The sequence below is a fragment of the Jaculus jaculus genome, chromosome 4 (assembly GCF_020740685.1).
Source record: "Jaculus jaculus isolate mJacJac1 chromosome 4, mJacJac1.mat.Y.cur, whole genome shotgun sequence".
Lineage (NCBI taxonomy): Eukaryota > Metazoa > Chordata > Mammalia > Rodentia > Dipodidae > Jaculus > Jaculus jaculus.
In genome coordinates, this window is record NC_059105.1 from 118,617,525 (window position 1) to 118,630,341 (window position 12,817).

At 39.3% G+C, this 12,817-nt stretch overlaps 1 protein-coding gene across 1 annotated transcript in view; it reads left to right on the forward strand.

Moving 5' to 3' along the window:
• Vwa3b (von Willebrand factor A domain containing 3B) overlaps positions 1-12,817 on the forward strand; it is a 202,780-nt gene that overhangs the window by 80,491 nt on the left and 109,472 nt on the right. Inside the window, exons 10-12 of the mRNA XM_004669758.2 lie at positions 1,066-1,220; positions 8,254-8,392; positions 8,958-9,089. Coding sequence (XP_004669815.2) covers positions 1,066-1,220; positions 8,254-8,392; positions 8,958-9,089 — 426 coding nt within the window. The remainder of the gene's footprint in view (positions 1-1,065; positions 1,221-8,253; positions 8,393-8,957; positions 9,090-12,817) is intronic.

Consider the following 12,817-nt stretch of genomic DNA (forward strand, 5'->3'; position numbering starts at 1 on the left):
TCCAAAAGGCTTACATACCCACATTCCTCTAGTTGTGTGGCCTGCAGCCCAAATAACCTGGTCTGCACTGGGTCTAGAGCTTTCCTCAGTGATCATCCCATGATCCTAGCATCTCCAATATCTTTGGGCCTCCATAGCAACTTAGGTGTCACTTTCCCAGCTTCATGCAGTGGTTTCCTAGGGCCCTCTTCTTGCAGAGACTCCAGCTCTGCCACACTTTGCTTGGCCTTTGCCAGGAACCTTGGTACAAGCATTCTATTTTCCAAAGTTCCACTAGAAAGATTCATTAAGACTACTTATGGCATTCTTAGGCTTTTTTAAAGCCCACAGTTTTAAACATTTTCACATTCCTCCTACCCTCAAGGCACCGTAATGTCTGCAGTAAACCTGGACTCACCATGGAAGTTGCTGCCGGCCATACTGGCAAGTACAGATAAAGGAGTCTACTGACCTGACGTCTGTCTCTGCTGTAATGACTTGAGCTTTATGTTTATATAGATGAAAAAGTTTGTAGAGAGCAAGAAGGCTGTATAGTTACGCAGTCCTGTCAAGATGTGATCTGGTTGATTATTGGCTTAGTTCTGGTTCTGCAAGGTGGTTTGAAAAATTTATCACCACCCTTGTTAAGAGGAGCAATCTGGTTTCTATGAGATGATTACTCCTATGTGGGTCTGATCTTATTATGGGATCCTCTATGTGTATGGCTCTGTTCCTGGAATCCATGGTGAGTGCATTAAGGTGCCTTGAGGGTAGAGGACTCTGAAACAAGATGTTGTTCAGTAAGATGCCTCAGTTGCTCTTATCTTTGGGCCTTTAGCCTTGAAGGGAAAAGAGATATTTGGTATTACCAGGTGATAAAAAGACACTTTGAGAGGTTACCATGCCTATTTGCAGAATTAAGGAGGCAAGTGACCCAAAGTGAAGAAGACAGATACACAATGGAGACAAAGGTACCAACCTTTATCCTGTTTTTGGTTACTTTGTGGGTCCTAGTAAGAGTCAGTGCTTTTCACAAAAGCAGTTTCTGAGAACCTCTTGTAGCCCTTGACCTTATTCTTTCCTTAGGAGAACAACAAGAAGACAGTCCATGCAAAATATTGTAGCAGATTTGTCCATGCTCCCTGGAAGGATGGGAGTGTGGTCCATGTCAACATTACCAAGGAGAAATGCAAGTGGTACAGTGAGAAGATTCACATAGCTCTGGCCAGGATCCAAAGGAGGTTGGTATGTTTGTAAGTTGGTGTGAGTGGTCTCCTGAAATGCATTTGCATGATTTTTTGGTAAAAGCTCAACTAAGACAAGTGGTCAATAGACATAATTAAGGCAAGGCTTCCATTTGATAGCTTTGTTAAAGAGATTCATGTACCACTTTGCATCCAGCTTTATCCAGATAAAGTCATATTGGGGAATTGAACCTAGGCTAACAGGCTTTGCAAGCAAGTGCCTTTAACCAATAAACCATCTCCCCAGCCCTTGCTGTGCCTTTTAATGTCACTAAAGACAACATTCTTCAGTCACTTTATATTCATCATTAGTACCTCTAATAACAATGACCAGTTAAGTTATAACATCAGTGCTGGCATCCATCATAAAAACATAAAATTTAGAATTGATGGCTCTACTCTCCAAACTTCTCTTAATAGATTCTCCCATTTTTTTTCAATTTACCTGGCTATCATCTGATGAGACAAACTTATTTTCAGAAACATCCCCCCTTAGTCAAGGTGTATTATATCTGCCACATTCTTCACATATAACTTAATAAACTCACCATCAATAATTGATTTTTTAATTGTTTTGCTACTAAATATGCTACCACATGACTGTCTTTTATAGTAGAATCCATTGCATTATAACTTTTAAAATGTTTGTTGAAAAGTTAGACTTCCTAGTTCTGCAGTTTTGTTCTTAGGATACAGTCTTTGATATGAATCAAATTTGGCAGCATATTTTTGCATATAAAACAGTTTTAATTCTTAGTCTCTGGATTCAATGCAATCTCCATCAAAATTCCGATGCCATTCTCCATAGAAACAGATTAAATAATCTTTTTTTTGTTTTTTTTTTCCCCCCCAAGGTAGGGTCTCACTCTAGTCCAGGCTGCCCTGGAATTCACTATGGAGTCTCAGGGTGGCCTCAAACTCACAGCAATCCTCCTACCTCTGCCTCCCGAGTGCTGGGATTAAAGGTGTGAGCCACCATGCCCGGCTCAGATTAAATAATCTTAAAACTCACTTGGAAGCACAAAAGACCTCACAACTAAAGCAATCCTGAGGCAGAGGTGGGGGAAACTCTAGAGTTATCACTATACCTGATTTATAGAGCTATAAAACAAAAACAGCAGAGTACTGACACAAAACAGACATATAGATCATTATAATAGACAATAAACCCATGTAGCTACAGGGATAGAAACATGCCAGAAATACTCACTGAAGAAAAGATTGCCTCTTTAACAAGTGGTGCTGGGGAAACTGGATATCAACTTGCTTAGGAAGGACACTAGATCCTCATCTCTTACTCTGCACAAAAATCAACTCCAAATTGATCAAAGGTCTTAACATAAGGCCTGAAATTCTGAAACTGCTAGAGGAAAAAGTAGCAAGTATACTTCAAGATAGTCATAAGCATAAGCCTTTCCAAACTCAGGTCATTCAGTCAACAAGGTATAGATGGTACCTCCTGAAATTAAAAGGCTACAGAAAAAGAAATAATTAAGTAAAGAGGCAGCATATAGAATGGAAGAAAAGCTTTGCAAACTATACATCTGACAGAGAATTAATATCTAGAATATAGAAAGAACTCCCAAAAACAGAACAAGAAGAAAACAAACAACGCAGTGAAAATAATGGACTAAGGAACTGAACAGAGAACTCTCAACAGAAGAAACAGAAATGGCAATAAATATTTTTAAAGTATTCAACAGTTTTGGCCAACAGGGACATATAAATTTGCTTTAAGATTCCTTCTCACTTCAGTCAAAATGGTCATTATCAAGAAAATAAATGACAATAAATGCTGGTAAAGATGTGGGCAAGGGGGAACCCTGATTCACTGTTGATGGGCATGTAAACTGGTGCAGCCACTATGTAAATCAGTGTGGAGATTTCTCAAAAAGCTAAAGCAGAGCAACCATATGCCCCAGCTATACCACTCCTGGGCAAGACAGTCCTACCCAAAGGACTCTATCTTACCCAGAAATACTTGCACACCCATGTGTATTGCTATTCCACTCCCAGCCTAGATGCTTACCAAGTGATGAATGGATAATGAAGATGTGATAGATAAAACAATGGAATTTTATTCAGTCATAAAGAAAAATGAAATATGAAAATTATAGGAAATTTGATAGAACTTGAAAATGTTATACTAAATGAAGTAACTTGGACTCAGAAAGACAAATACTACATGTTCTCTCTCATATGAGAACCCCAGCTTCTAATGTCTGCATATGTGTATTTAGAGTGTTTGTATATGCCATGAAATTATAAAGCAGCCCATGAAGGAGGGGGAAGCTTCAAGGGAGGAGAGAGGGTTGTAGTATAAATGTGATCTGAGAGTGGAGGGGGATACTAGGAGTGGATAGGTTCAAGCAGCAAGAGGGAGCGGGGAGGTGGAGAGGAAAGAATGGTGAATAAGGTAAAAAGGAAAGTAGTCTTTGAAAACTTATAAATTCCCTACAAATTAAGCACAGTGCCTTATATTTCCCTCAACCAAAGAGTACTCATCTGTCTTGTTTTCACTGAACATTCTTCTTTCATCTGTAATTTTTTTCTTCCCAATTTTATTTAGCTTTTTGTTGTTGTTGTTTTGTTTTGCTTTTCAAGGTAGTGTGTCACTATAGCCTGGGCTGACCTGGAATTCACTATGTAGTCTCAGGCTAGCCTTGAACTCACAGTGATCCTCCTACCTCTACCTCCCAAGTGCTGGGATTAAAGGTGTGTGCCACCATGCCTGGGTAGTTTTCTTTTTTATTTTTCCTGAGGTATGGTCTCACTCTAGCTCAGCTGGAACTCATAGCCATCCTCCTACCTCTGCCTCCCAGTGCTGGGATTAAAGGTGTGCACAGGGCTGGAGAAATGGCTTAGTGGTTAAGCACTTGCCTGTGTAGCCTAAGGATCCAAGTTCAAGGTTCAATTCCCCAGGACCCACGTTAGCATGGGTTAGCCAGATGCACAAGGGGTGCATGCATCTGGAGTTCGTTTGCAGTGGCTGGTGGGCCAGGTATGCTTATTCTCTCTCTCTCTCTCTCTCCATGTGCCTCTTTCTCTCTCTATCTGTTGCTCTCAAATAAGTAAATAAAAACAAACAAATTTTTAAAATACTAAAAAAAAAAAAAAAAATGTGTGTAAAACCACACTGGGTTATCTACAATTTTTCTTTTGAAACATTTATAAAAGCCATACCGGACTTAGAAAAACAATAACAGACATGGAACTATATTTACCTTTATTATGAACATTAATTGACAGGGAAATTGCAAGTAAGGTTTGGACCCTTCAAGACCTCAGCTGTTGATGCAAAGTTTAGGAGAGGCCCTGCTAAAGCATGTGGGCAATGCAGGAGGTGGAGCCAAAGTATGGAAGTACTCTTAAACAAATAAGGATTCCTGCCTTTCGGATAACATTGAATGCCTATTGTTTGCAATGGTAGGCTAAAACATTATTGATAAGCACTTTGTTCACTTGCCAAGTCACCAGGAACCCATATGACATTTGATGGTACAAAATTGACTATCGGTACTTGAAAAATAACCCACTGGAAGCCACAAACCTTTGTGAAACTAAAGCCAGACGTGTATACACACAGCACATAGAGCATACACGGGTTTTTTTTTCTTTTGGTGACGTTAAGACGTTATGTCACTGACATCTACAAAGATCATGATCATAAACTGTGCAGTTGAGCTACAAAAAAAAATTAGAACAAAATCTCATAATATTTTAAGTAAGTTTATTATTTTATGTTGAGCAATATTAATAATTATCCTGAGATGTATACAGCCTGCAGGTCATGGGTTGAATACTTCTATCTTATAATATAGATCCTTAATTTATCTCAGTCAACCTTCAAATATTATACCACTTCAGGTATAAGTATCCTAATTTTCATTTCCCTTCTGTTATTCTGTACTCTGTTTCTATATATGTGGTGAGCCTAGCAATAAATTATGAATAGTTTATTGCTTTTATCTAGTGATTAACAATTAGAATAAACTGGGTATGGTGGTGCACACCTTTAATCCCAACACTTGGGAGGCAGAAGTAGGAGGATCGCTATGATTTTGAGGCCAGTCTGAGACTACATACTAAATTCCAGGTTAGCCTGGGCTTCAGCAAGACCCTACCTTGAAAGAAAAGAAAGCAAAATTAGAATAAACATATTATATATTTAGCCACATACTTAATATTTTTGCTGTTCTTTAATCCTTCTTATAAATCCAAATTTCCATTTAGCACTATTTATTTTCTACTTGAAGAAACTTAATGTCTCCTTAGTGAGGTCTTTTAGTGATGAATTGTGTTAGCTGCATTCATCTGAAAACCTCTTTAATTTACATTTATTTATTTATTTGCAAGGGGGGGGGATGGGAGTGCCAGGGCCTCCAGCAATTGCAAACAAACTCCAGACACATGCACTGACTTGTGCTTTCTGGCTTATATGAGTACGGGGTAATCAGACCTGGGTCCTTAGGTTCCACAGACAAATGCCTTAACTGCTAAACCATGTCCAGCCCTACCTATATTTTTGACAGATACTTTTTTCTAAGTATGAAATTATAGTTTCAGATTTTTATCATTTGTTACTTTATTTTTAATTTTTATTTTATTTATTTGAGAGAGAGAGAGAAAGTATGCGAATGGGCATGTCAGGGCCTTCAGTGGTTGCAAACAAACTTCAGATACATGTACCACCTTGGGCATCTGGCTTACGTGGGTCCTGGGGAAATGAACCTGAGTCCTCTGGCTTCACAGGCAAGCGCCTTAACTGCTAAGCTATCCCTTCAGCCCTTGTTTATTACTCTAAAAATCTTTCATGTTTCTTGGCTTTCTTTGCATGGTCTATAATGAAAAGACCCTTGATAGTCTTAGGTTTGCTCCTCTGAATATACTGTATATTTTTCTGTCTCTGGCTGCTTTTAAAGTTTTTGTCTTTATTGCTAGATTTTGTCAACTTTATTTTGCTGTAGCTTGGTGTGGTTTTCTTTATTTTCCATCTCTGGGTCTTTGACATTCTTCAATTTATAGGCATATTGTTTTAAACAAAATTGGAAACATTGTGGCCACATTTTTCTAATATCTTTTCTGTTCCCCCTTTCATGTCCTTTGTAGACTCTTAATTACATCTTAAGCTCCTTCACATTGTCCTAGGGATGCTTCTTGTCCATTAAATTCTTTGTTTCTATTTCATTTTGAATTCTTATTGCTATGCATTTTATTTCTTTATTTGCAAGGAGAGAGAAAGAAAGAAAATACGGGTATGCCAGGGCCTCCAGCCACTGCAAATGAACTCCAATCGCATGTGCCACCCTGTGCATCCAGCTTGAAGTGGGTACTAGGAAATCAAACCTAGCTAGGCTCTGCAGGCAAGTGCCTTAACCACTGAGCAATCTCTGCAGCCCTTGCTATATATTTTTAAAATTTCAGTTTTGGGCTGGGGAGATGGCTTAGTGGATAAGCCTAGAGACCTACGTTCCATTCCCCAGAACCCACATAAGCTAGATACACATGGTGGTGCATGCATCTGGAGTTCATTCTCAGTGGTTAGAGGGCCTGGAGTACCTATTCTCTCTATTTCTCTAATAAAAAAATAAAATAAAATATTTTTTAAATTTCAATTTTTTCTCCAAATGTCTAATTTACTAAAAATGCTACATATGTAGTTTTTAAACAGTTATTGTATCCCTCCATTAGTTTCACTAGGGTCTTTTCCTGTCTTCCCTTTTCTTTTCATTCTGTTCATAGAATTTGAGTACATGAATTACATTCATAACAGCCTTGTGACAGCCTTTCCTGCTACCTCATTGTTTTTTGAGGTTTATTTCTATTCTGTTCTAATCAAATTTTCTATGAGTTACAAATATTTTCCTTGTTCTTTGCATGTCTGTTGCTGTTTTGAAAAGATTGGGTGCCAAGTAATTCAGATTATTTTTTTTCAAGGTAGGATCTTGCTGTAGCCCAGGCTGACCTGGAATTCACTCTGTAGTCTCAGGGTGGCCTCAAACTCATGGCGATCCTCCTACTTTTGCCTCCCAAGTGCTGGGATTAAAGGTGTGCGCCACCATGCCCGGCTTGTATTTCAGATTTTTACATTGAGTGTTGGATCTCATTGTATCACTTAGTTTGTGTCTAAGTTGTGTTTTTAAGTTATGTGTCATATGTCCACAGTCGCTTTATCCTGGAGCTAATACAAGTACTACTCTTGTGAGGATGCTACTTGACTTCTCACTCCTCTTCCCAGGCTTGAGTGAATCTGACTTGATTTATGTCCTGCTTTAGCTTCTGTAGTTTCTTCACACACATACCTCGATTGTCACTTAAGCCAGAATCTCTAGAGCTCGCTATGCTGCTATCTGCAGCCCGATCCTCTCCCTCCTCCATGCCTTCACTCTTTACCTTTCTTTGTAGTAACTGTCTCTCTGGCATTTTGCCCTACAAATTCTAGTTGCCTAAGACTTGCTGAGCTCTATTCAGCAAGGTATTTTCTTTATTTTCTTGCCCCATCCTCATTCCCAAGGCTTTGCCTCTAGTCATGGGCTTCGTTGCATCCTAGGACAAGCATCTGATCACGGACCACAAAGCTGTACAGCTCATGCACCACCAGGGGCCTTGCTTGTTTTGGGCACTGAGGTGCTTCGAGCCTGTCCACAAGCTCTACTGCTGCTGCAGGAATGGGCTGGCTTTATGAGCCTCCCCTCACCCAGCAGATCTGAAGGTCTCATCATAGCAGGTGACTAGAAGTAATTTGCTTTTGTTGTTAGTGCCCATGTTAGATGTATTTTCCTGTTGTATTGATTTTCTTAGTTCTGTTTTACTTGTTTTGACAATGGGTGGTGGAGAGGGCTGATAAGAGATCCAGTCCAAATGTAGATTTTTTTTTTTTTTTTACAGAAAAATGAATAATCCATCCACTAAAGCTTGAGCGTTAACAACAGCATGGCTCTGGCCTCTGTTGATGTAGCTCTGGGTTTTCAGGAAGATGATCCTGCTGCCTAAAGGCTCTAACCATTCTCTGAATCTTTTTCTTGCCTAGAATTAAATGGCTACAAGAAGGAAGTCAGATCCTCTTTGGAAAAGTACATAAAGATTGTATATATGTCCTCATTGACACATCTCATTCAATGAAGAGCAAACTAGAGCTGGTCAAGGACAAGATCATCCGGTTCATACAGGTGAGATGGCACTGTCGGGTGTGTGCACTCAGGGGACCTGTGTGTCATGAAAGAACCTCCCACAGTCATGGTCTGAGGTGGCTATGAGCAGTGGACAAGAAAGCTTTGCGTTAAAGGGTCCATCAGAAAGCCAGTCCAGAAAAGTCCCCTTTGCCAACACAAAATCATCATAGCAGAAATATGGGCTGATGGAAGGCTAGTGAATAGACCTGCAACCAAATAACAGCCTAATCCAGAATATAGTGACTTAAATGGTGATATTTTGCATTTCTTTTCTTTATGCATATTCTATTGATTGTGTTTATCTTGCTTACCCTTAATGCCAATATCAATATCAAGTTACAATATATATTTATACATACATGTGGTATAACATATATTCATGTATTCATATATAGCATAATATCCAAGCTATTATTATCTTTATTGAAATGCCTTTTGTACCAGAAACAATTTTTTCTACTAAACATAACTTTTAGCTTCTAAATTATGATTGTATCAAACTGCAAGCTCTCCTTTCTTACATTTTAAGTGGGTTTATGGCTAAACAAATTGCTTTTTACAGGAACAATTGAAATATAAAAGTAAATTCAATTTTGTGACATTTGATGGTCAAGCAATAGCTTGGCGGGAAAAACTTGCTGAAGTCAACGAAGATAATTTGAAAGAAGCTCAGTCCTGGATCAGAGACATTAAGGTACAGTAGAGAGTAGATCTGGGAGAACTGTATGTTTCCCTGTTGACTGTATTTATATTCACAGGATAGAGATTATTGAGAAAGTATATTGAGCTCCAAGGACAGCAGTGGCTTAACATGGACATTTACTTTCTTTACAAAGGCTCCATTCATCCAATCCCATGAGACAATATCTTAAAGTTTAGCTAAGCATCTATTCACAGTAGTCATCCCTTGATATCTCTGGGGGCTTGACTCCAGGATCTTCCCCCTTCCAACAAGATCCACAGATATTCAAATCCCTAAAAAATGTAGTAGGGTTTGCACAGAACCCTCACAAATCTTCCCATTGACCTTAGACCATCTCTAGATAGAACCTGATGCATGTAAATAGTGGTTTTTCTTTTTGTTGTTTGTTTGTTTTGGTTTTTTTGAGGTAGGGTCTCACTCTAGCTCAGACTGACCTGGAATTCACTATGTAGTTTCAGGGTGGCCTCGAACTCACGGTGATCCTCCTACCTCTGCCTGTCGAGTGCTAGGATTAAAGGCGTGTGCCACCACGCCCAGCTTGTAAATAGTTTTTATACTCTAACATTTATAGAATAATAAAAAAATTTAAGTCTCTATATGTTAAGTAGAGACACCATTTTTTAGAAAATATTTTCGGGCTGGAGAGATGGCTTAGCGGTTAAGTGCTTGCCTGTGAAGCCTAAGGACCCCGGTTCAAGGCTCGGTTCCCCAGGTCCCACGTTAGCCAGATGCACAAGGGGGTGCACGCGTCTGGAGTTCATTTGCAGAGGCTGGAAGCCCTGGCACGCCCATTCTCTCTCTCTGTCCCTCTATCTGTCTTTCTCTCTGTGTCTGTCACTCTCAAATAAATAAATAAAAATTAAAAAAAAATTAAAAAAAAAGAAAATATTTTCATCCATAGTTAATTTACTTTATAGATGTGGAACCCATGACTAAGGAAGGCCAATTCTGCTTCCGAATGTGTCCTTGGCTCAGGTTGCAGCCACCTGATGAAAACATTTTAGTGACTAATATTTTGGGTACTCAGACATTCATATTTGTTACATCTAATGCTCTACCAGTGCTTCAAAGGATTTCTGGCAGCACTTCCTAACAGCAAATTTTGTTCAGAAGAAGTGAACATGTGGAGATGTACAGTCCAGCCTGGGTGCTAAGGGCTGAGGGCAAGAAGAGAAAGCCCAGCAAGCAACAGGGAATAAGTGGAGAAATTTCTTAGGTTTTCATTTTTCTTGGATGCCTTCAAAGCTGTTCTCATCACTTACATATACCACTGGGAAAATTTTTCTTTTTTCTAAATTTTCTCTTTCCTTCTTCTCCAGATATATGCTGTACTTTGTTTATCTGGCTTTACATAGGTACTAGGGAACCAAACCTAGACCAACAGGCTTTGTAGGCAAGAGCCTTTAACTGCTGAGCCATCTCTCCATTCCCTGGCTTGTTTTACACATGCGAGGTGGGGCTGCAGAGATGGCTCAGTCGTTAAAGGTGCTGCTCTCAGGTCTGCTGACTCACTTGGATCCTCGCTAATACCAAGGTAAGGTGGGGCCAGGAGAATCTGCAGACACTGTCTCTAAAAGAAAATTGAGAGAAAGAGAATGGACACTTTGACATTGTCTTCTAACCTGTACCTGTGTGCCCATATACCCACGCAAATAAAAAATAAAAAAGTTAAAAATAGGAGAAGGAAATATGTTTTACAAGAAAATAGTATCGACAACTTCTGGCTAAGATAGCGGCATAGAAACCACGCCAAAGCAGCCTAGGGGAGAAAAAGCCAAAGAAAACCCAGCAAAATACACACTTTTGCTAAAAGAAATTATAAGAAATTAAAACGGCAGCAGAGAAGTAGGAGAGATCCAGAGCATCCAGAGCCCACACAGGTAGGCCGAAGCAGCTCCGGCAGCAGCAGCAGAAGCTGTGGTGGAAGCCACGGCTCCAGCTCTGGCAGCAACAGCAGCGGCTCCGGCACCGGCAACAGTGGCTCCAGCAGTGGCAGATCCAGCAGTGACAGCTTTGGCAGCAGCAGCAGCAGCAGCTCCAGCAGTGGCTGTGCTGGTCTGCAGAGCCACAGTTGCCAGGCTCGGTTTGCCCCTCAGGAAAAGCCAGTGCCCAGCTCCAGAAACAGAACAGTGGTCCAGCGACCCAGCCAGCCTACTTGAATGAGACCAAAATCATCCAAAAAGGTAACTGGGATTGTACCAGAGAAGGGTCTCACTTGGTCACAAGCTGACACAGAACCCTCAACAGACCAGAAATCTTAACTTCTTTGTTGATAGAGGACCTGCTTGTTATAATACCTACTCTTACATAAATACTCAGTGCTGTTTTTGATTGAGTGTGTACAGTGGTTAGTTAAATTTTAGAATCTACCTGTATTTTTTTCCACTCAGCCTACTTGAATACTCCCATAGTAAGCAAACTCAACCCCTAGGAACACTTTTCTAGATACTCTGAGAGTGCTAAGAGCCATACCTAACATCTTAATCTCCTACTCTGAAGATATATAACATCAGATCAATTAATACAGCTAAGAATAACCAGCTAACTAGAAAATCCAAGCATTAACTTAAACCAAGATGCAAAAATATATACATTACAACACAAGAAACACCAAAAATCAAGACAATATAAATCCACCAAAAAGTATTAATGGATCAGAAATGACCTCCAATGAGAACGAGTTAGAGGAAATGCCTGAGAAAGATTTCAAACGAATGATTGTAAATATGTTCAAAGAAGTCAAAGAAGAAATCAAAGGAATCAAACAGGAAATCAAAGGAATGAAGGAAGACACAGGATACCAATTTAATGATATAGAGAAGGCAATGCAAGACATAAATAAGGAAATAGAAATAATAAAGAAAAACAAGTCAGAATTATTAGCAATGAAGAACACAGTTAATGAAACAAAAAACTCTGTAGAAAATCTCACCAGTAGAACGGATGAAGGAGAGGACAGAATATCTAAGCTAGAAGACCAGGTGGCAGATCTAATACAGTCCAACAAACAGAAAGACAAACTAATAGAAAAGTATGAATGGGAATTTCAAGATATTCGGGACACTATGAAAAGATCAAACATAAGAATTCAGGGCATAGTAGAAGGAGAAGAATCTCACTCCAAAGGCATCCTCAACAAAATCATAGAAGAAAACTTCCCCCAAATTTGAAAGAGGTGCCAATGTAGATAGAGGAAGCCTTTAGAATATGAGCCAGACAAAACCTGGAAAGAACTTCTCACCATATTATACTCAAAGTACCAAACATAAAATCCAAAGAAAAAATATTGAAAGCAGTTAGAAAGAAAAATCAAGTTACATACAAAGGCAAGCCCATCAGTATCACAGCAGATTACTCAACATAAACTTTAAAAGCCAGAAGGGCTTGGAGTGATGTATTCTAAATTATGAAAGATAACAACTGTCAACCAAGGTTACTTTATCCTGCAAAGCTATCCATTGAAATAGACGGAGAAATAAGGATATTCTATGACAAAAGAAGGCTAAAGGAGTATTTGAAGACAAAACCAGCTCTACAGAAAATACTTGAAAGAATCCTCTATGCCAAAGAGAAGGAAAAGCACACATATAAGGAACCTGGAAAAAGCAAGCAATACTCAAATACTAGTTAATACAAGAGAGCAAAGGTACCACACAAAAAATGGCAAACATAAATACACACCTTTCACTATCTCTTAATATCAACGGCCTCAATCCCCC